The sequence below is a fragment of the Corvus hawaiiensis genome, chromosome Z (genome assembly GCF_020740725.1).
Source record: "Corvus hawaiiensis isolate bCorHaw1 chromosome Z, bCorHaw1.pri.cur, whole genome shotgun sequence".
NCBI classification, from domain to species: Eukaryota; Metazoa; Chordata; class Aves; order Passeriformes; family Corvidae; genus Corvus; species Corvus hawaiiensis.
The window spans coordinates 59,204,388-59,229,431 of NC_063255.1; the positions used below are offsets into that span (position 1 = coordinate 59,204,388).

General features: G+C 39.7%; 1 protein-coding gene across 1 annotated transcript in view; it reads left to right on the forward strand.

Moving 5' to 3' along the window:
* MLLT3 (MLLT3 super elongation complex subunit) overlaps nt 1-25,044 on the forward strand; it is a 121,696-nt gene that overhangs the window by 38,210 nt on the left and 58,442 nt on the right. Inside the window, exon 3 of the mRNA XM_048292211.1 lies at nt 21,225-21,307. Coding sequence (XP_048148168.1) covers nt 21,225-21,307 — 83 coding nt within the window. The remainder of the gene's footprint in view (nt 1-21,224; nt 21,308-25,044) is intronic.

Below are 25,044 nucleotides of genomic sequence, written 5' to 3' on the forward strand. Positions count from 1 at the left end.
AAGGATTACATTGCATGTCAAGCATGCCATTTAAAGGCAGAAGAAAAATTTGAAACCCGTGGCTCAATGCTTTTGGGTGGGTTAGTGAATTTTTTTCTTCCCCTTGCCTTTAGATACAAAGGTTAGACTAGCACAGTCATGAAACAATATCAAACTTTGTATCCACTTAACCACTCGTGGTATGCTGTTCATGTGCCTGGCCTTTAAGATGTATGGCAGAGAGAACCTGCACTTCCACAGATATGAGGATGCAAACACCTTCCTTCTCTGTGCAGACATTAGCGCATGCAGGTATGACTGCAAAAAATGAGAAAGCATTTACAACCACATTTGAACATCAATTTGATTTTGAGGCTTGAAATGAGATAGTGGAAGTTGGAGGTATTTATGAAAGTAAATGAAGGAAAGAAGAATTGGGGATACTTTAACAGAATCGTGTTTTCACAAGTGAGCCAGCAGTGAATTCACAGCAATAATATTTATGGCACATGAAGACTAGCCAGTTTCCAACAGTAAAACTAAAGAACTGGAATTATGTAAGTGCATCTGTAGGATGGACAGTGAGGAGAAAATGGCTTCCTTCTTTTACCGACCTTTACTGCAGGCTGAAGCTGTGGAGACATTGGCCTTACTGTGTTTTACTGTAGTTTGCATGATCCCTCTAGCAATGCTGGTGTGTTAATTGAAAAGCAGATAATTTCTCAAAGCATGTTAAAATTACCTAAATGATGAATGCTGCAGTAAGGCTAGCCGATAAGATAGTGAGTGGTCCTTTCCCCAAAGGAGATGCTTTTCAGTCTGTGACTGTTTTTTGCTTGTAGTATCACAGCTCAGTAGTCGTATTTTCAGCGCTTTGTAATACGGGCTATTACAAGCAATTATCCTGACCTGCTTACTGTCTTTCATGTTGGCTGCAAAACATGGATATTGATGGCCAAATGTAAAAATTCTCACTAGTCTGATCTGCTCTTGTGGTGGAGCATTCTTTTGTTCACATGCATTAACTCCCTTAAAATATAAACCACTGAAAATAACACTTCTGCAAATTGCACAGAATAACTGCTTTGGAGAAAAAGAAAAGGGCTTCTTGAATGTGACTTCATGAAACAAGGAAACGAATAGAAAACTATTAACTGATATTTCAGCTTTCATTTAGTCATATTAGTTTTCTTCTTGTACATCCTGATTAAAGTCTGCTTCCCAATATGTTTTTCCATTGACATGTCTGCACCACCTGTTGGTAAGAACCAATGTAAAGTGGAGTCAGTATGACTTCATCCTGTGCAAATACAATTCACCCCAGCAAGAAGAACTATGAAAAATCCAGTTTCGCCCTTGAAAATCTTGATCTCCCATCAATGGCAGCCAAGAAGTACTGCAGCTTCTTTGGTTTTAGTGAAGTTGAAACAATTGCAGTAGGCTTTTGCTTCTGTAGTGAGCGGAATTTAATTTTTTTAGTGGAGGGTTTCATAGGAAAGGGTGTAACTGAAACATGTAGTCACCATTGCTTAGGATTCTGGTTTCCCCTTCAAGAGTTTTATCAAGAGCTAGAAAGTTTCTCTACTTTAAGAAAAACATATTTTACCCTAAGAATATTTGAGCAAATAGGTTTCTAGGATAACACTGTACTAGTGTAAGACTTGTAAAGAAGTCTTACTTAGAAACAAAATTGTCTCTATTTGATACATTGCTCAAACAAACCAGGAAATCTATTAGTAATCTCTAATGCTGTCACACTTTGGAGAAAGAGAAGTGGTCCCTGCCATATAACTTGTGTAATAAACATACCATTGTGTATAAACATACCTAGTTCTCTGTTGCGGATGACCTCGTTTTGTTGCTGCTAATTGACTGGTAGTAACTGCGAGTCTTGTGCTGCAGTTCATGCACGTGTTGTATTTGCAGTGGTCCACCTCTTGAAGTCAATGCTTCATTGTCTTTCATTTGTTGTTTTAGAAGCAAGGCAAATTGTTGCTGTTCAGAGAACCAGTACTCTAAACATTTTGTTATTATTTTTAGAGGGCTCCCCCTTAGGCGTTTTTTTTTTTTTTTTTTTTTAAAAGCAACCCTAATCTTAGTGGGAGAAAAGGTTTGTTGTCCTTTAGTTGGGTAAATTCTCATTGATAGTCCAGAATTATTATGGTTTGTCACTGATGCTCAACAGTACTAAGACTGACAAAATGTTTGCATGTGGTTGTGTGATATATCCCCAAGTGTTAGCTCAGAATTTTAAAGTCACTTTGAAAGAAGTGGTAGGAAATGTCAGGTAATTGCTGCCTAGAGGGCATGTTATTTTCAGAGCAGCTTAGGGGCATATGTGTGTGAAAGATCCGTTTGGTTTTGTTGATTTATTTTGTGCCTTTTGTGAATGTTGAATATGAGGCCAGGTTCAGGTTCAACTTTGTCAAGTCTAGCAAAATGGAAGGTTTTTATGGGTAAAGCCATGTCTTGTTAGTCAGCAGTCCCTAGTGTCTGTATGTTCATGACTCTGCCACTGATTTTGTAGGTGATGTTAAACGAGGTGTTCCCAATCCCCCCCACCCCACCCAAATCCTCTGAAAGTTGGTGCCAATAATACTAGTTTCCTTGGTCAAACACTTATATGTAAACTAAGTTACTACTCTGTTTGTCTTGAAGCGGTTGACTATTCTTAAGTGTCTGTGGTACTGTAGACTTAAGAGATTCTGTTAAGGAAAACAAAACACACCGAAAATATTAAAAAGTTCAGTAAAGCAGCATATTTTCACCAGGGAAGGAGATAGTTTCATGTTTAGAGTTGCCCTAAAAAAGGTTTTTAATTTTTTTAAAGTCATAACTTTGTATTTCAAGCTTCTATTAGCTTGACTTGGAATGTTAATCATGTTACTGATGACAAAACTGAATGAATAAACTTCTTAAAAAATCAGAGGTAGTAGGAACTGCTGTGGCCTAAGTTCAAGTTCCAAGGGGTTAAATATATTCTTAATACTTAATTTACTGCAACAGCTGACTTAACCATGGAAAAATGTGTAGGTGCCAAGGAGACTCTCACAAGTTGAATAAGCTACTAGCCTCTGGGAATTTCATCCTGATACACATGGTACATATTAGGGGCTCTTGTGGGAAAACTGTATTTTATAGAACGTGAGGGGGAAAAAACAGTATGATTCACAAGATGATCAGAATACAAATGCTTTGTTGAAGGAATTTTTACTGTAAGCAAAAAGCAGACAGGCAATCAAATTCAGTGGGAACAGATGAATTAAAACCTATACTATAAACAATGCATAAGTGAATCTCAACCAGCATGGCTGGCAATAAGAAACATGTAAGCTCTACTGCTTTCCTTAAGGAACCAGGGCTTTTTCCTCACTTTTACATATCCCTCTGAAAGCCATGAGAGTCTTGAGGATGTTAACTTTTTCCATAACTTATGAAAATTACTACCTTGTGTAAAGAAGGACAGTCCCAAATTAGTGCCACCAGTGTAGGACATGCAACAAAGGCATTGCTACTGGCCTTTTCCACTGTCCCTCTTCCTGATTCATCAGCCTAGATACACATCAACTCTTGCTGACTCCTCAGAAATGTGGGAAGTTTATCCTTCCCCCAGAAACTAAAAGACACCCTGGAGAGAAGCCTTGGGAACAGGTGAAGATGCCCAAGGCACACAGGCCGCACCCCATACAAAATCTGGATGAAGTAAGGGCTGTTCTGAGAACTGCTTGTCTGTCTTAGTCAAACCCTCATTCTTCTTGTGAGGCATTTAAGCTTTAATGGTATGTGCTCTTTTGTTTTTTTGTTTCCCCGTTTTGTAGCCACAGGCTGACAAGGTGATGAAGGAAACAGTATTACAGGTCTGTTATCTTGTGTGAAACTTTCAAGACTAAGACTGTAGCTTTTCTGTTTTTCTGTAACTTCTGAAAAATCATGTTGCTTTCTTCTAATGTTACATTTCTCAGCATGGGCCCTAGCAGATCTAGGGAAGGATGAACAAACTGCTTTCTCTGTAGTCATTTTACTGACCCCCTCTGAGGCAGAACAGTAAATGTTGAATCCCATTCTTCTGAGTACCTGCTCTTGGGATGATAAGAAGGAATGGGGAACAAAAGCATGCGCACAGTTTGTCCATCTGCCTTTGCTTTCTGAGGAAGACTGGTAATGTTTGCTAGGAGTAAGAGGATAAATGAACCCTTTTTATAGAGAATGTCAGCTTGAACACTGCATGTTCAAAATGTGTCAATATTAACAACATCTAGAGGGAAGTGAACAAAGCAAGAACTTCAAAAGGTAAGAACGATCACAGTCGAAGAGAATGAGAATTGGGAGTTAGAAAGAATTGTTGGTAACTCCATATCCACATGTTTCTCCCAAGTGAGAACTAATTAGAAGCATTATATTCAAGGTTAATTTGGTAACTGATTCCCAGTCATAACCCTTAATCTGAAGTATTTCCCAATTGTTTGATGGGTGTCAAACAATAACAGGCTCCACCAATTTTTAAAAATCATGTTCTGATTTAAAAGTGTGGTGAAAAAGATCCTTCTTTGTGCCTCCTGGAAACAGACAGTAGGAAATGAATGAGCTGTCCTAGTTCAAAGCGTTAAAGTAAAAAAACCAGAAAGGTTTGTTTAGAAATATGTAATAAGCAACTCCTGTCTCCTTTAGTTACTAAATGAAATTCTTTCCAGGGGAGGAAGTGGGATATTATTGAAGCTTTTACGCTATGCTCCCAAAGAACAGTGGTTTTAGTCACTATCTTTGTTCTCAGACAGACAATCAGCATGAAGTTTATTCCATGCCCCCTAAACTCGCAGCCCGAAGCTGAGGGACCAAGAGTGTTGAAAACTGTGTATTTTTAAGACAGTTACTTCAGGCATTTTGGAGGAGCTGTGGAAGAAGATATGAGAGACAAACCAAAAGTTTTTTTTAATCTCTAATTGAGGATCTTAATGCAGATTTAGTCTCCTTCGGGAAGTTGGATGGATTGACTTGCAGTCCAGGCATCACATCGCCTACACAATTATGTATGCTTTCAAAGGCTAAAATATATGGGCAGCTGTCAAATGTTCAGTGTAGAATTATGATTATCTGAACACCTAGGACAGTCATAGCTGTATTTTTTTGGTTGTTCATACAGGAAACAGCAGTGTCAGAGGCAGATGTATGGATTCTTGTACATACCTACCTACTTTTCCAGGAGGTCAGTTGGGGGATGACAAAAGAGAAAAGCAGAAATAAACCAAAGAAAGTGCTTGGTACAAGTCAATATACTAGTGTGAGGCCAGGGTTTTTTCCTTTCTTAGTTCCATGGAACTTACTCAATTAATGGTGTTGGAGCCATACTCCAAAGTCTCTGCCAAATGCTTAGGTCACTGGCAGGCGAACCTTGGGGGTTTCCTGGCAAATTCTCTGCTGTAAAAGCAGCCAGTAAAGGTACAAAGGTGAAAATTGCATAGTTCAACAGTTATGATATTTACATTAAAATAACAAAGGAGATTGATCACTTTAACTTAGCAAACATATTTCTTATATGTGGAAAATATATGGACTTGAGCTTAAACGCTTTCACAAGCTGTAGTTTGTAGGTTCACAGGCAATACGGTGTGTTGGCTTCCAGCATGATAACTGAGGGTAGGTAACAAGGATCTGCTTATGGTAGCCCCATTTAAGACACTGAAAAAATGTAACTCTATCCCAGCCAGAACAAGTACAGAAGTGCTGTACCTCTCTTGCCTAGAAGCTTCATGGTTATCCTGTGAAGAAGAACACTTGCACTGCCACTCTATGTTCAAATCTGTGAGTCCATTCTGGGATGTTGTAAGTCTGAAGTGCAGTGTGTTTAGTGCCATAGACTGCTGCTTTTGCAGGACTGCTGCTGTGAAGCATCTTTTTTAAAGATGAGACTGAAATTAGATGCTTATGCTCATAATAGGCCACTTTCAGAAAGCGACAGTTCCACTGGCATTTTCTTTACGATATTGTTGCATTTTCTTACGTTTCCTATAGCTAATGTATGTATTTGCATGCGCTTTACTGTGTCTCTTAAAGTAATTACAGTTTTGAAACACTCAAGTGCTGTGTGTTCATTTACAGATACGATGGCAAATAGAGATTAAGTGGATTAGGTGGTTTAATGGATGGGCAGTTCCAAGGGAATATTAGCACATACTGTTCAGTGACCTCTTTAGGTAACTGATGTCTTTCGAAGTCACAGTAATAATTTGTCCTTATTATTGGGAAGTGTCGTGAGAATCTTTTGATGAGAGTTGAGACTAAAAATTGAGATAAATGATTCTCATCTCTTTGTGAAAGGGCGTGCATGTTTGGGGCTGTCTTAGCTGTCTTAGGTAGTTAGTTTTCCTGTGTATTTTGGGGCTGTGTCAGTGGCATTTGTGAACACGATTGTTACCTGAGAAAAGTGTGTCACATATTTAGTTTAGCTCTTCTCAGTGGAGTTGCAATTTATGCTTTTTAATATACTTCCTTTGAGGTTTCTGAGCTTTTCCTGATTTTTTGTTCTAATCTTTTAAGGCATGAGGGCAAGTTACCATCTCATGAGTATTACAGCAATTCTGTTACCTCGAGTAATTATATTACGCTGCAAAAGAGCAGATACATATTTAACTGAAATAGCCAATCATCCAGTTATGGAGATAACCTACTTATGAACATTAAGAAGAGTAAGTATTAAGTGACTATTACTTAAAATGGAATTACAGTTTAAATGCAGGTCTTTTAAAATTCTTATTACATGTTTCTCTCTACATTGATTACCATTTGTTATTATCTTGTTAAATGTAAGAAGTTATGTTAAATCAGCTGGTTGCCTTTGTTATGCTCAGATGGAACATAACATAATTCTCTTTTATCAAAATGTTTTTTTCCCAGTAGGCTACCTGTCTTACATTCAGTCATTAATAAGTGTTGTGAATAGCACTCACATTGAAAAATACCTCATTAAGAATGATGAAAGTCAAAACAAGCTGCCTGTTTAATAAACAGAATTAAGATTGCTGGTGTGAATGTTCTGAATTCATTCTGTTTCATTAAGATTTTTTTCCTGCAGTACATTATGTCTATGTGCTACTTCTCCAGCCCACCCTGATATTTTTATTGGTTCTGAAATCTTCAGGTAGGAGCTGGTTATACCATCTTGACCCTGCATTCAACTTTTAGCCTTGTTTTAAGACTGACTTTGCTGTGGGTTTTTTATGACTGGGCAGTTCTCTCCTGGTGTGTACTGCTACCTGTAAAGTGGCCATCCCTACTATTGCTCACTCTTGTCTTGGGTGTCTCAAGTATTTAAGCTTGCTCTGTCTGTGGGAAAGCTTAAGAATGTCTGTTTGTGATTGCTTGTGAAGGAAAAATTCAGAATGGCTCAATGTTAATTTCAGTCTGTCTGTCTTTACTTTTGCTCTTAACTAAAGCAAAGTGCAAGGAAAAGATGTGGTTAATTTATCTTTTCCCCAAAATCTACCCTGAAGCAGAAGGTGATTTGATCCTTTGTGCTGTCTGCAGAGGGATGTAAACAGTTGAGGGAAGGGAAGAATGTTCATTGCTACTACTATGTGGACCATTATACAGCTTAATTGTTTTTTGTCATGCTGTCTTTTGTGTACATAAGTAAATATTCTTCATAAAGTAACTTCAGGACATTTTGGAAGATAGCAGTAAATTCTGAAAGTAGTTCATTTGCTATGTGTGTTTTCAGTATCTGTCCTTTGATTGCTTCTCTTAGTTTAGTCCTACTTTTACTTGTCTTAACAAGGTTTGGCTTGGAGGACTCTTAAAAACAAATAATTATTAAATAGCAGAGATCTGCATGTCTCTCATCTTAAGACCTGCAGAAAGCTTGTTTAGGCATTTCTACAGGGCACAACTGTGTGACTGATTTATTCCATCTCCTTCAGCATTTCCTGTAATCTCAGTTTGAAACAGCATGGCAAACAGCCATGGAAGCATTTTTAGTTCCTGAAGTGCATGGCTGAAGTTCTGCTCACAGCAGTTCAGCTCCTGCTCACAGCATCTTCGTTTCCTGAAGATGGATGTGGAAGTTGTGTTCTAAAACAAAATCCGTCTCACTCCACTCCACCTCAGGGTTCTCTGCACCTTCAGCTGTGGGGTTCCTACTGGCATGGTACTGGCTTTGCTTCAGGTTTTTGTACTGAAGTGCACCAGAGAGTCTTCAGCCTCAGTTTTATTAGTGTTTTCTTTGCGGTATATTGGATTCTGCTTGTGGCAAGGTTCTTCAGTGCTCTCTCAGCATGAGGCTGTGGGTGGGCATTTTTCTGATCTGTGAGCTTCTTACTTAAGGAGAAGGGGTTTTTTGCTGTTGTGTTCAATTTGTCAGATAACAGACTATTCAGAAGTAGCCCTTACTATGACTGGTGGCAGGGAAGCAAATGGGGAACACAAGTGCACCTGGGTGGTGTGGAGCAAGGAGGTGATCCTGAGTGTTGTGTCCGGACTGAGTGGGGGCTGCTGATTGCTGCTGTTGCAGGGGAGATGTGTGATGGCAGAGGTTCAGCCTCACTTGCTATGAGGTCTGTGTTAGGGGAGAAGTATTGGGGTTTATGTGGGTTTATAGAAGATTCGAAGTGCTCCCTTAAATGGATGGGTGGGCAGAGCAGCACCTGCACAGAGGAGCCCTTTCCAGTGCCTACACAAGTGCCCAACCCAGAGCTTGTGGTGCTACTTGTCCAGCTTCTGCACCAAGTGAGATTTTTCTGCTTCTGTCTGTTGCATCTTCCTCTTCCACTTGCTTTGAATAAGAACATGTGCTTTTTAGCCACAAGTTGTACTTTCTTTGCTATTCATATGAATATTAGTAACTGCACTTACGGGTTGCTGTCCTTGGGTCTAGGTGTTCCCTGTCTGCCATCCCTTCCAAGTCTCCAAAAGTGTCCAAAGGCTCCAGTGTTACCTACCTGCAGGGGAAACTATGGTAAATGGCAGCAGAATATCATGTCACAAGAATAAAAAAAGGGAGAAGGATGGTGTTTTAGGAGACAATTTTTCTGTTATGCCTGGGTTTGGAGTTCTAGCTTGGGTGGAAAAGCAATTTTAAAGAAAAAGACAAAGACAAACAGAGGCTCTAAAATTGTGGCAGTCAAACTTGTGCCTGATTGTTACAGAGCAGATACTGTAACACATGTATCAGACGAGGCCCGTGGAAAAGAAATATCTATGGACCAATTCTTGATAGATGTTTCAGAGAGATGTTTATTTCCCCAGCCGCATGGCCGGGGCTCTGCCGAGGAGCTGCTCAATCACGGGACCCGAGGGTCCTTGCCCGCGCAGGGGAACACAAAACAACCACTGGGGAACGAGGCTGAGCAGGGGCTGGGAGACCCCATCTCTGTCCCCCAGGACCCCTCTCCCAGGACCCCATGGCAGGGGTAAAGGGACCCTGATGCCTGATGTCTGTTGAGTTTACCTTTTTGGAATTAAATTACTAGGAGCATAATGAATTTAAAAGCTAACATCACCTGTCTTTGATATATCATGATATTTTTAAAACACTTGGCTGGTGGAAAGACTTAATCTTCTGAAAACATACGGAAAAATGAGTGGGGAAGCCTGCTTAGAGTTTTGCTCTGATTAGGGGAACAGGCATGTAGCCTTTCTTTTAGTTTCTTAACTGAACAATGAATTGCATGCAGGCTGTGCTTAGGGGTGTTCTTTTCTCAAATCTGTGAAGGTCATACTGGGAACAAAATCTAGGATGTATATATTGACACAATTTCCTAGGGCAATTGCTAGTGAAAAAAAAAACCAAAAAGAACCACCAAAACCAAATTCCCAAACAAACAAAAAACCAAAAGAAACTAACAAATAAAAAATAAGAAAGGTAAGGAACCTCCAGAATTAAATATATCACATTTTGAAAACCCTGCTTGTACAGTTAATTATTGTCAGTCAAATCTACTGTGGGAAATAATGCTTTGGATAAATTGTCTCCAAGCAAGGAAATCTGCTTTTATATAAAAAAGTTGAGAGCGTGACTCCTTTGAAAGCACTTGATATGCTAGCTTAAAATGCTGATTTCCATTTTGACTAATTTAATGTCCTCTAGACAATATGTACTCTAATTCCTGAAAGAATTATAAATGAGTGTTAAATGGAGGATATTTTTTAGACTTAAGGAAATTGTCACACATATATATCATTTTGCAGATTTGAATTGCCTTTCTTCACCCAAAGTGAATCATGATATTCCCCTTATCAGAACTGAAGAAAAGTGTAAAGTTTTCTGTTCCTCTGCAGTCTTTTTGAGCCGTGACCACTAATGAAACAATGGTGGTTTAAGATTACTTGTTTCCTGTATGTCTGGCTGGTGGTATGCACTCTAATTTTTGTTCAAGATGTTTACACTGAATTATTTCTACTCTCTGTTTTTCAAGCTGTTATTTAATCAAATACAATACATGGAGAAACTATGTGCCAGAGGCATACCAAGACAAGAGAAATACATTGCGAGGAGCAAAAAATTTAGTGTTTCCATTGGAGTATTCTTCACAACCCCAAAACTTAGTTTTGCCAGTGATTCTAAAAGAATTTTTGGTGTGGTAGTGCTGTCTGAACAAAGATTGGGGTATTTGGTCAAAAAAATTAATGTTAGCAGTTTTCCTATGTAAGTGTTATTAGGAAGCACTTCTCTTTTATTTTCAGTATCTGCATAACTAAAATAGTTACAACCCCCTAAAGTGTTCCTCCAGAATTATCAACAAAACTGTTTCCTTATTACTGAATGCCTGCAACTCAACAGTGAAATTTGAAAGATGTTACTGACTGGAAAACTAGAAACAACGCTGTGTTTCTTCTCTCAGAAACAAATACAGGCTAGGGATTACAGAAGAAATTATTTACTCTGTAGTATATAAATGAGTAAAACCTTGGTGATGTTTCTGTCAATAGCTTTCCAATTAATTTTGTGGCATTTTTTAAAACAAAAAAAGACCAATTTGCAAATGCAATTTTGTCCACTTTTTTCTTGATATTTTCAGAAGAGCAGAATTGAAGTACTGCATGACGAATGGCTTTCATGCATAAGAAAACACTTAGCTTTCTTAGGCAAAACTGTAGCTATGATCTGTTAAACGTCTGTTTAAACAGCTTGGTCACTTTATTGTTTTACAGATTTCCATCAGATTATTAGTGCAAATACAATTTCATTAAGATAGCATTTTTTAAGGTAAGGATTTTTAAAAACTGATTGTTCGCTTCTTTCTGGAATTGGCCTACAGCAAAACCAATTATTCAGGGTTTAGACCATGTGCCACTTTGAAGATTTTCTGCCTTTATGGCCCAATTTCTATTTTTTTCCCTTCCATTTCCATTTTATGTGCAAAGGGGAGTTTGTCAGCTGTACAGAATGTAGAGCTCAGAGCTTGAGAAGAAATGTATCAATGGCTAGCATTTTGTGAATTAATATATTGTACCTTTCGATGTGTGCATATGTATCTTTCCATGTATCTGAAATGCTTGTACACATGGAGTGTGAGAAACAAACAGGATGAACTGGAAGCCTTGGTTAGCTCCCAGCAGCAGCTCAGTGTGAGTCAGCAGTTGTGTGCCCGGGCAAACCCCATCCCGGCTGCATCAGACATGGCAGCACCAGCTGGGATCAGGATCATCCTGCTGGATGCAGCCGTGGTGTAGCCTCACCCTGAGTCCTGTGTGTAGTGCTGGGCCCCACAATTTAAAAAAGATGTGAAGACCCCTGAATGTGTCCAGAGGATGGGAGAAAAACTGGTGAAACAGCTGGAAGGAGTGTCCTATGAGGAGCAGCTGAGGACTCTGGGTTTGTCTAGTTTGGAGAAAAGAAGGCTGAGGGATGACCTTGTTGCCCTGTACAGCTTCCTGAGGAGGGGATGTGGATAAGGAGGTGCTGATCTCTTCTTCCTGGGACCTGGTGATGGGATTTGTGTGAGCGGTTCAAAGCTGTGCCAGGGCAGGTTCAGACTGGACATTTGGAAGCATTTTTTTTAATATGAAGGCAGTCAAATATTGGGGCAGGCTTACTAGAGAGGTGGTCAATGCCCCAAGCTGTCAGCATTTAAGAGGCATTTGGACAATGTCCTTAACAACATACTTGAGCTATGTCCTGAAGTGTTCAGGCAGTTGGACTAGATGATTATTGTAGGTCTCTTCCAGTTGAAATAGTTTGTTCTATTCTGCCTCTCTTAAGCAGAAGAATAAAGCTATAGGCATGCTACAGTGGTCAGAAACAGCATTGCAGGTTTAATTATTTCTGGTTGAAGAAAGTTGTAGTTTTCTATGCTGCTTCCTTATAAATCACTCATTATCCTCACATGGCTGTTTTCTTTCCTCAAAATTCCTAACAGTGTAATAGTATAGTTGTTGTTCCCTCACCTGTATGCAAACACAGGTCTTAAACTCAGTTTATGCCTGAAGCATACATTTACATCATATTAATTGTAAACAATTAACATGATTAACAACAGAAACTGCAAGTCTCTCCCTTTCAGGATATATTTGATTGTAGAGCTTTATATTGTTCTGTTACACAAGTAATGCTCGGTGGCAGGCAGAAAAACCAGGCAGATTCATGTAAACACAATGTTTAAAATAATAATTGTTCTAGCCTTAGCAATACGCTTTGATAGTTTAAGCTCATATCATATTAGTACATCTATGTTTTGCTTAAGTTAACACAGTTCATTGTATTTTTCCATTTGTTAGTGAATGGTATGAATAAAATGTGTTTGGGGAGATATATTTCTTTTCCTGCTCTTAGTGCCACTCTCTAAATAATTACGAGAGGTAGACTAGCATCCATGATCGTATGTACACCTACTCTGAATGGCTTCAGGAGGGTAATCAGGTAGACAATACAAACAAAATTTATATTTTTCAGTATATTACATCTGAAGAGCAAAGAACTCTCTGAAATTCAGCAAAAGAAATTGCAGGGTCCTGCACTTGGGGAGGAATAACCCCAGGCACCAGCACAGGCTGGGGTCTGATCTGCTGGGAAGCAACTCTGTGGAGAAGGACCTGGGGGTCCTGGTGGACAAGAAGCTGTCCATGAGCCAGCAGTGTGTGCTGGTGGCCAAGAAGGCCAGTGGTGTCCTGGGGTGCATTAGGAAGAGCGCTGCCAGCAGGTGGAGGGAGGTGATGCTGCCCCTGTACTCAGCCCTGGTGAGGCACATCTGCAGTGCTGTGTCCAGTTCTGGGCTCCTCAGGACCAGAGAGACATGGAGTCAAGTGTTTATAGGTATCTAAGGAGGGGTTGCCAAAAGGACGGAGCCAGGCTCTGCTCAGTGGTGCTGAGCAACAGTACAAGAGTCCATGGGCAGAAAGTGGTGCACAGGAAGCTCACCTGAACGTGAGGAAGAACTTCTTCACTGGGTGGGTGACAGAGCACTGGCACAGGTTGCCCAGAGAGGTTTTGGTGTCTCCCTCACTGGCAATATTAAAGAGCTGTCTAGACACAATTCTGTGCCATGTGCTCTGGGATGACCCTACCTGAGCAGGGAGGCTGGACCAGATGTTCCCTTGTGGTCCCTTCCAACCTGACCCATTCTGCAATGAATGAAGTACAGTAACCATGAAGGATGGAGATGTGATGGAAAAAATTAGTCTTGGGTTGCTTGTAAAACCTTTTTAACCCCAAGTTTTTGACACAGTTATGGCATCACTGATATAGAGTCTGACTTTGTTGGCTCTGAAATGCTTATTCCCATTTTGATGCTTGCACAGCATAATGAAGTTAAAATAGAGAATATGATTTATTGTTTTAGGTATCTGTCTGGAAGTTAAGAAAAAATATTCTCTATGCTAAGTCTTCAATGGGAAGAAAAGGTATATAATTAATAACCAAGAAAGAAATTATTTCAAATCCTGCAATTGTTGCACCTGTTTTTCTCAGTAAAAGAGAAAGTCCCAAGAGCTGTACCTTCTATACAAATATGAGAATGTACCTAGTGCACAATTACTGGAAATTTTTATTACTCCTAAAATACTAATGGTATCTACAGGGCAAATTGACATTTATTGTCAGAGTTTTTAATGTTATACCTAATGTGTTTTCCATCAAAGATAATTGTTTGGTTTATTATGTTATTATCCAGGCAGCCTTAGCTGCAGTTCAGTTGTTCAAGGGCTTTTCTTTTGCTTTAGTGTCATGCTTGTCTAAGAAGGACTTCTAGATCAGGTGCTTTCTGGAAGTCCCTTACTCCACTGATACCTGAAACATGTATATTTTTTAACAGCAATTTTTGAGAAATGCTTTGTATTGAAAAAAATAATATCTAGAATTAAAGCAGGAAATGTAGGAATTACTTCAGTTTAAAAATACTTGTTTTTTTTCTTTTTCCATCTCTCTCTCATTCCCATCTTGTTTGGAGGAAACCTGAGGGAGCAGACAGAAGGGATGGAAGGCATAAACTATAAGTGGTCCTGGACATCTCCAGTAAATTCTGAATGTCTCTCTAAGGACTGTTGCTTGTGTGTGCAGAATATAGCTGACAGCTTTCCATGTCCTTCAGGCAAGAGGAGGGGCTTCTGCACCATCTGCAATGTGTACTGAAGTTTGAAAGTGTGCAGCTGCCTGAGGAGCTTTCTATATCAGGAAAATGGTCCTTCTGCTGGAAGTCCTGGAGCGTTAATGTTGTGGTTTATCCCCAGCTGGCATCTAAGCACCACCCAACAGCTTATTCATTTCCCCACAGTGGGATGAGGGAGAGAATTGGAAGGATAAAAGTGAGAAACTTGTGGGTCAAGATTAAGACAGTTTAATAGGTCAAGCAAAAGCTGTGTGTGCAAGCAAAGCAACACAAGGAATTCATTCACTACTTCCTTCGTGGGCAGGCAGGCATTCAGCCATCCTCAGGAAAACAGAGCTCCATCACATGTAACAGTGACTTGGAGATGAGTGGTTTAGGTCACTTAGAAAATCACTGTCAAGGGTATTAGCAAAAGCAGGTTTAATACAAATTTGTGACTAAAAAAGTTCAATGGCAAGGTTCACTCTATTACTTATTACATGGATGAAATACACAAAGCAAAATTGGATATAGATTTACACGGAGACCAGAGGTGGAACAGAGTAAGCATGTAAAAGGGTAAGTGAGACCCTCCTGCTGAGTCACAAGGTTTAGAGAGGACCCCCTTGCTTTCTAAATTCCTGATGGAGCCTAGGTGTGGCTGAGTCCAAGCTCAGCCGCAGACTTGGAGACTTCCATGCTCTCCTATCTTGTGTATTAGATTGTTCTCAGTTGATGAAGAAGCTATTCAATGGTCAGGCAGTAGGCAGTGAGGATAGAAAATGTCAGTCCAAAATTTAGTTAGGGTTCACTTTATTTAAGGGGTTATAAGCTGCATCTTGCTATCCTATCCAGTTGGTGGAAGTGGTGGGAATCGGGTCACTCTGTATGTGAGGCAGGGAATGTAGTATATCTGTAAATGCAGTGCTGAGAGCCTAGTCTTAGAACTTCTAGTGCCTTCTGTGCTTTCACTTTCACGGGGTTTTATCTTTCTCATGAAGTACGTGTCAGCATAAGGTATAAAGCAAATGGGCACTCCTTATTCCTAGCATTTAATGTACCATTTAACCCATGCTCAACTTAGTAATTCTTGCTAGTTTTTGTCTGAACCTGCCTAGAATTTTTTTTGTATTAATGGCTGACGTGTGCCTGAAGTTAGAAAATAACAAAGCCATTCTCTTCCAGGCTCTTTTGTTTTGATTTTTTTTTTTTATTTTTTTTTTTTTTTATTTTTTTTTTTTTATAAAGAATCCAAGTACTGGACCCCTCCAGCTGGCAAGGTGAGCTGCAGGACAGCAGAGTCAAAGAGCTTTTCTAGAAATCACAGCTGAATATATAAAGCTGACTTATTGATGCAGGAGGGATTTTGTTCCACAATCTGCCTTCCTCTGAAAATGAATGCCACTTCTTGGTTTTGAGACTTCTTTTAATGAAGGTGGTGTTGAATAGAGGGAAAAAATTGGTCAAATATGAGCAAGTAATGGGCAAATATCTATAAAATACTAGTACAAAAAAACTTGTGGTTAAACCAGTTCTCTTTAAGAAGGCATCACTTCTTACAAGCACCCACCTGGAATATCCTGCAGGATGCATAAAATATGTGTAAATTCTTGCAGACATTATTCTGCATCATCCTGATGTTGTGTTGAAGTCTGTTTAAAGGGAACTTTTGCCTTTATTTGTTCTATATATATTCTAACTGTATATTTAACAAAGAAAAAAAATCTATTCATAATGAAGTGTTCAACAGTGTTAGACTGGCAAATGAATCTCATATTAAAGCTTTTAAGAAAGATAGCTTTAACTAGAATTTTATTATTATTATGTCCAAAGGCTTCAGTGTAGTCACTGTTAGTAAAATGTGTCATTGTGGCTTGATTGCATCTGTTCCTTCAGTGTCAGTTAATGTCTGATGCAACCCATGGGAATGCATTTGTGAAAGAAAAGTAGTGCTTCATTTGTGGAATAAAGAAATAAATCATTTGAGATAAGTGATTTAAGCTGTTCATGTGAGCTGTAGAAAAGGTCTATTCTCCTGATAGACCAGGGGACAGATAATAATCAGTGCTTGTTCTGGCTTTGTCATCTTGAGTAACTCATTCTGCAGGCATTATCAAAAGAATTCAGTTGTAGGATGCACTGGATGAGAACTGAACACTCTCCTCTCTTTCTTACATATAGAATGAGGGTTACAAATTCATGGAATATCCTGATTTGGGAAGGTCCCTTTCTGCAGCACTCCTCTTCAGTGTCTCATTCCCCAGTCTCACCCTACATCCAGGGTTGCTCCATCCCAGGTACAGAGTCTGGCACTTGTCTTTGTTAAACTTGATAAAGTTGGTGATTACCCAGCCCTCTGATTTGTCAAGGTCTCTCTGCAGGGCCTCTTGATAGTATGATTAGGCAATGTAATTTAAACAGATACCGAACCATTCTTGAGAAACAATCTTTATTTGTAAAATCAAGTAGTAGTAATGATGATGTTTTACTGATGCCCACTTGCATCAGTAAAACAGAAAAAGCATGATAACTTGCAATTGCTTGCTGGAAGGCAGAATCACAGAATAACAAGGTTGGAAGAGACCTCCATCTCTTCCAACATGGATTGAGTCCAACCCATGTCCTAGCACCAGGCGGGTCACCTGGTCATAAAAGGAGATCAGGGTTTTGTTTGAGGAGCATTTCAATAACTTTTCATCGTCTGTGAATAACTGGAACCTGTTGGTATGTGAAAGCAGCTCAAAATGAATGGATCATCATAACCAGCATGCTTCTGACTATTCCTGTTCGTGAATTGTTTGTAATACAGCTAGCATTGCAGCTGAGTGTCTGAATAGTCCTCTGTCACTGGAGGTTAAGTGACCGTATACTCTAGGTGAGCACCTGAGGCGTGCACAGTACTGGAATTCATCACCGGAGCAGTTGTACCTGTCTGCGCATGTGTATGGTTCTTCAGCATTAAGGAAAACTGTCCTTCCACCTTCTTTGTGTCCTAGGACCTGAGCCTTCTTGCTCTAGCTTTTATGCCTTCCACTCTTCGCTCTATCTTTTTACAACTTGACTAGTCATTTGGTTTCACCTGTATTCAAGCTCCTATGCAGCATTTGACAATAGCTTTAGCTATTTGATCTAATTTCTTTTCTGTGGCCTTAAGCATACCAAGTAACTGCTTGTTACAGCAATGTTCATCCCACAGTACAATGAAACATGATGAACATAAGGGACAGAATTCAGCTGTATGATTGTGTTGCATGAGCTCCTATTTTTATTTCAAAATTGCACCTAAAATTGTTTTAGTTGATCTATCTGTTTAGCAGATGTATTTGCAAATATGTTAAGACTATAACTTTCATTTATGAGAGAAGAGAAATTATTATTCTGGCAAAGACACAATAACAGGTCAGTGCCATGAACTCACAGAATATTCTGAGTTGGAAGGGACCCGCAAGGATAATCGAGTCCAGCATTTTAAGTGGCCTGTACAGGGATTGAATGGACAACCTTGGTGTTACTAGCACTGTGCTCTATCAACTGAGCTAAACGCCTTCTTTCGCCTTACAAAGGCAACAGCCCCTCCCCCTCCCCCCTTTATAATCTGGCCAGTGCATCTAAAGAAATATGTATAATTTTGCTCATGTTTTTTGACTTCTCCTGGACCTACAGTTCTTGTGACAGGAGACACTCTTATAATTGTTTTGTTATTCTGTATGCTGTTGCCTGCTTCTTCCTGCATCTCAGTGAAGATGTTCTCTGGAACTGCCTTCTCAGACACCAGTTTTTTGTGGTAGAGACTGCCTTGAATTTGGACCACCTAGTCAAAAGATACAGTAGAGAGGGAGAAAATAATGATCATACAAGCTTTTTCCTTAGGAGAAAAAAACCTGGCTATAGTAATTAAGTCTTAGTGATAATGGTGTTCAAGACATTTGGTCTGGCACTTGAAATGCATTTTAGGTGCGACTTTAAAGGAAAGGAGCAGTCAGAGGTGAAATGCCTCTCTCCCTCTGGATCTGGGGGAAGTTGTTTGTAACAGGATAGTGTTTTCTGCTTATGTACCTAGTCTAGCATAGCCAATTTTTTTCTAGCAAGCTTTGGGAAATTTGTTAGGGTTTCCAGATGCTTCCTTTTTCAAAATCACTCCTTCCTAGTTTCTGTTGTTGGTTGTGTTCTGTTGGTATATATTTGCAATTTGCTTTTGTTTCTCTTTACCTCTGGCATGACAGGTTTAGGATTTTTCCCCTCTTCTCCTCTCCTGTCTGGTTTCGGTTTTTTTGTATGTTTTCTTACTTTCTTTTCTGCGGTTTACATAACTCTTGCCACTTCTCTTTTCTCTGCTCAGCATACCTTGCTAGGATGATTTCCTGTTGGCTTGCCTAAACCATACATGTCACTGCAGCCCTGGTTACTCCTTATGACAGTCTAATAAAACAAAAAGAACTTAGGCCAGGGAGTGCTGTTTCAGAGTGCCCAGAGATGCCATTTCTGTCAGTACCTTCTGCCAGTGGTGGCTTCCGCAAAAAAAGTGAGAAAAATGTAATAGCTGCAGTCTACACATGCACAATAGCACTGAGCTTTGTTCAGTCACTTCTGTTTCTTTTCAGGAAGGTTTTGTTCACAAGACTAGAATTTTCCTTGTGTTAAAAGCCTGTCTTTCAGTTTGGGAAGACACCCAGAGTGGTTTCCTGATGATTGTTCTGTAGACCATTTTCCAGGCTTTGTCAAAACTGGCAGCTGTTACAGACTCTTTAAAGGACTGTGAGACTTTGATAAGGTGCTATTCAGCATGGCAAACAGCTGTGTAAATCTGCAAGAAGAGCTAAATGAGGGAAGCAATGAAAAATATTTATGCTAATGAGGTTTTCTGCACCAATTAAGTGCTTGGGAAGTGGTTGATGTGATATTTGTGACTCGTCACAAATATGCAGCCTGAAATCACTTTTTCAAAAGCCTCTACATTTCCATCTGATTAAATATCTGCTGGACAATCTTTCCCCATTTTTGTTTAAGTGGATTTCAGTCTTCTGTACATGAACATTCAAAAAATATTGTGAAGGCTTTCTCCTCGAGTTGTCTTCTGAAGGCACAGAAGGAGCAGGAAGACTCCTTTATCGTTGACTGAAAAATTGCCAATGTGTATTACTGTAACCTCTGTGCTTAACTAGGACAATTATATTTACATTTTTCAAATGCTGGCAAGTCTTTTTACGAGAAGATGTACCAATATAAGGTGAAATACTACTTCTGGGATGTTCTTCCAGTTTCCAACTGAAGACCTTAGTCTGAAACCATTTTCTTAGATTTGACCAATCATCATAATGCTTTTTTTCAAAACCTTTTAAATCCTGCTTTACAAACTGTAGCTCCTCGGTTTTTTTCTGCCAGATGAAACAAAGTAACTTCTGTAGCTTCAAGAAGACAGTGTTGCAGAAGTGTGTAAAGGCCATTATTCTTGCTCTTTTTGTTAGCTGAATGGAGTGAACTAGGTAGTGATAGTCAACTGCAGCATGTGAGCAAGGACTTGTAATCCCCCTCGCTCTTGAGGGGCTTGGTGCTAGCAAACCAGGAGGAAAATGGCACGGTAGTAATAGAAAATTCTGCTGTGTTTGTTTACTTGGGGATTAATCAAGCTTGCATGTCCTCGGAAAGCCGAAGTACTGATTGCGCTATTGGGAACGTATATTTATATTCCTGGATGTATCTGAAGGGCCTTGTCATGTTTTCAGGATGATAAAGGATTTTAAGTGCCCATCTGCAGTGCTTTGCTAAAAAGAATAATTTTGGTAATCAGGCCCTGTGCAGTTGATTGGAATACATTCTTTTTGTAAACTACAAAGCAATTCTGAAAGGAGTATACATCTGAGCAAATTGTGATTCATCTGAGAGCTTGAATTTTTTTTCCGGTCAGCTAGGTTGAGAGAGCTAGAGGAAATGTTTCTTGAAGAAGTCAACCCTTTCTGTTATTAATTGCATCATTCTACCAATCTACAGTAGAGAAACCTTCACTGCGATGGTAGTGCAGTAGACGTGATTTGTCATACATAGCGATGCAGCATTTGGAAGCATCTCAGTTGATGCTGCAGTTAGAGGCATGGTTTCTCAAGCTTAGCTGCCCTTTGTGCTAATGTGTTACATGGACTTTAAATTCTGTAATGAGATTGCCATGCAGTCAAACAGGAGAAGGCAGAGATGGCTTCTTTTCCAAGTTCTGTAACAACCTGCTTTTTGTCACTGTCTGGAGTCGGCAGCTAGTGCCACTTTCTTCAGAGATCTCCTGTTCAGTACTGTGGGGACTTGAAGTAATTAAAAGCCCTTGCATTAAACTGGGAACTTGAAGGAAAAAATTGTATTATAACTAGTAATATTCACTGTATTGTTACAGAAGCTGAATCCTGTAAGAAAACCTGGATATTATTTTATCATAATACCATAGTTAACCTTCCTCATGTTCTTCACTGTGTGATGGAATGCTGTGTTGTGTTTCCCCTTCCCCAATAATAAAGTTTTCAAATTCGAAATAAAGATTTCCTATCCATAAAGTGGAGGTTTTATGCAGGCAAGAAAAATTTGCTTGCAAAATTCAGGTTGAGTTGTGCTGCAGATACATCCTACCACGTGTGTGCAGTTTTGTATCAATGCCACTTAGAACTATTGTCTCAGATTTACTCATGTGGTTTGCTTACGAATTTCAAGCATGGGTTTTTTTGTGTTAATACTGTTTTTTCTTTGTTTCAGTGTGCAAGGACCCACCCTACAAAGTTGAAGAATCTGGATATGCTGGTTTCATTTTACCAATAGAGGTTTACTTCAAAAACAAGGTATGGAATCTCACGTTTTTCATTAGAAAAAAAAAAATATGGGGAAGTTAGGGGTTTTTTTAAGTTTTGAAGTTTAGTTTGTAAACTTGGTTAAGAATTAGATTTAAAGCTATCTTTATCAATGTTGTTCCTCAACCCAAGATTACTGTAATATTCGGAAATGCGTAATTGTATTTCACAGAATCACAGAGTGAGTCAGGTTGGAAGGGATCACAGGGAGTCATCTGGTCCAACCTCCTTGCATAGGCAGGGTTATCCCAGAGCACATTGCACAGGATTGTGTCCAGACAGTTCTTGAGTATCCCCAATGAGGGAGACTCTACAACCTCTCTGGACAACCTGTTCTAGTGCTCGGTCACTGCACAGTAAAGAAGTTCTTCCTCATGTTCAGGTGGAGCTTCCTGTGCATCAGTTTCCGCTCAGTGACTCTTGTGCTATTGCTCAGCACCACTGAGCAGTGTCTGGATCCATCCACTGATGCCCCCATTCAGACACTTGTAAACAGTAAGGTCCGTCACAGTTGTCTCTTCTCAAGGCTGAACAGGCCTGGTTCTCTCAGCCTTTCATCCTAAAAGAGATTCCCTCAATTTTTGTCACTCTCTGCTGGGCCTGCTCCAGCAGGTCTGTGTCTCTCTAGTCCTGAGGAGCCCAGAACTGGACACAGCACTGCCGATGTGCCTCACCAGGGCTGAGTACAGGGGCAGCATCACCTCCCTCCACCTGCTGGCAGCGCTCTTCCTGATGCACCCCAGGACACCACTGGCCTTCTTGGCCACCAGCACACACTGCTGGCTCATGGACAGCTTCTTGTCCACCAGGACCCCCAGGTCCTTCTCCACAGAGTTGCTTCCCAGCAGATCAGCCCCGAGCCTGTGCTGGTGCCTGGGGTTATTCCTTCCCCAGTGCAGGACCCTGCAGTTGCCTTTGTTGGAGTTCAGACAGTTCTTCTCTGCCCATCTCTCTACCCTGTCGAGGCCCTTCTGAAGGGCTGCACGGCCCTCTGGGGTATTGGCCCCTGCTCCCAGCTCGGTGTCATCAATGAACTTGCTGAGGAGGCATCTGCCCCTTCATCCAAGTCACTGATGGAGAAGTTAAACAATATTGCACCCAATATTGACTCTTGGTGGACAGTATTTAGTAGATAACTCTGTGAAATTAAAATTGCCTTACTAAAAAAGAGATGTGTAATATAACTATTCAGAAGAATTACTAGCCCTGCTAAAAAGTGGACAGACTTTAAACAATGCTTAAAGAAGTTTAAGAGCCACTTATACTCGAGGAAAGGACACCAGTCTTGATTATGTTGATTACTTAATGAACTCATTGTTCTATTTTAGTATTACAAATCTTTATAATTGGTTCTGGTTTTGATCTTTCAAAACAATCTTTTTTTAAATCTTGCATCCTTGGTCTGTTAAAAAGCATTCTTTTAGACTGTATGGGAGTACTCATTATGTTCAACATTACCAGGCTCAAACCAAACCCAGTGCCATTCTACAAAACTTATGTTGTTGTGATACCTCACATTCTAAGTAATTGCTGCACTTACTGTGAGTCTCTCAAATAGCAAATACAGAGGTTTGCTTTAATTGTGCATAACATGGTCTGCATTACTAATAACTAGTTCAGATAAAAACAACTGGATTTGTGTGAAATTAAAGAGCAAAATCTTGCAAAGTTTAATGTACACTACCTTAATATCCAAAGTTATTTAGATTCCCTTTATATGTCATGTACCTTGGTGGAGCTGTTATGATACCTAACATGATTCAAAGATATCTGTGTGCTTATTTTATATTAGCAAGATGTAGTTTGAAATTATTATTTTAATGAAGTCAACATTATATCTTTAATGTGTTGAATGCTTGGTGAAAGACTAAAACAGAAAGAAAATAGAAATGCATAGTAAAAGACTTTTTCTGGAACCCTGATCACTTAAAATTTCTTTTGAGATCAGCTGTGTGTGCCTTCAAGTATGTATTCCAGTATTCTTTTATCGTTCACAGAAAGCCCTGTTAAGGTGTGAGGTGTGGATAATTCTGCTCAGGCACTTTGGAAGTTGTAGGTTTTGAGCAGGTAATTCTGACATGTTCCCTGTATCAATCTGTGAAGAGCAGATCTTCAGATTTACCCTGTTTGATGTTGGAAATGAAACAGAACTGCCTCAGTGAGTTGACTGGATTTTTGGTATGCTTTTTAGCTCTGTTTCTATTAGGGAAGCTGTTTTGATTCATTCAGGAAATCTAATGAAAAGCAGCCCAGTCTCTTCAACTCATCTATTAAATGCTCATCCCACGGACAAAGCAGAAGACAGTGAGTCAATCATTGAGCATCTCTACAGAAAGCTTCCTGCCCAACATTTCTTTTAGCTTTCCACTCAGACTTGTGGCTTCTTTTTCTCACTGTGGAGACTGCAAGTCTCAGGTGTTCCCCAGCTGAAGTTGTGGCTTAGACTGAGATCAAGAGGGCAACAGTGATTACGGCTCTCCTTGCCCTCAAGCAACACGTGGTATTAGGAAGTTTGCAAACATCCCTCACCCCTTTTTGGTGTCATGGAATACAACAAGCAGCAGTTGGACTGTGAGTCAGTTAGTCCCTCACACAGCTGCAGCAGCATGCCCTTCCCTGGGGTGGGTGAAATACAAAGGAGGAGTGGGACAAAAATTGAGCTGGCAAATTACTACTTTCTTCTGGCTCAGCTGCTCTTTCCCCCCGACAAGGCAATTCACAGGTATTCCAATACAGAAAAAGAGGAGATAGACAGAAGGAGGAAGAGGAGACATACCATTATAATTTATTAAAGTAGAGTACTGTTCAGTTTCTGATTCAGAAAATACCCTCATGGATAGAGAAAGGAGGTAGGGTACAGGAAACTGCCTGGAGCACAGAGGATTAAAGGACTTATGTTCCCAGAACTAAACTGAAATTGGTAGAAAATTTAATACGTATTTCACCATGATAGAAAAATATTCCAAGCTTTAAAGAGTTACAGAAATTGCAATCAACCCCTGCCCCCAAATTCAGCAACAGCAGGCTATAGTTTGTCATTGAGATGAAGTCCTTAAAAATGCTTTTAGGTCAAAGACTTCTACTCTGGAAAAATGCAGTCTGTATAGAATAAGGCTCATAAACTGCAGCCCATTCTGTCTTCCCTGTTCTGAAATAATGGCAGTGCAGTGGTACTGGCAGTCTTTTGTGTAGTAAGTCTGCTTTTTAGTCGCTGGTTGTGTTCATCTGACTTTCCACAAAATTGTTTGAAGACTACCATTTATGAATTATTGCAACTTGCCTTTTATGGCAAAGCTGCTGGTACCAACTTGCTGCCTATAGCAACTTGCAGTTTTCTAAGCAGACCAGGGAATAAATGACTTCAATTTTTTTTTGTATGAAATCATGTTAATATTTCTAGCAACAAGAAATGTCATCCATGCTTGCCTTTGAAAATTACCTGTAATTTCTGTGAACTATGACAGAACTATGAAAATAGTCCATGTAGGGGAACTGCTTTCTTTTGTCTTCAGAAACAGACAATGGCAAGACTTTTAGTTCAGGTGTCCTTTTGTTGTTTCTGCTCCATGTCTAGAGATGGGACAGATCAGGATGTCCCTTGACTGTGTTTGAAGCCTCTGATTTAACTTTTAGAATAACTGAGATTTGTATGCTTTCTGTTCTTCCCATACTTGGAATCCTGAATCAAAATTCAACGTGCTTAATGTGAATTTTTTAAGCATCTGTCA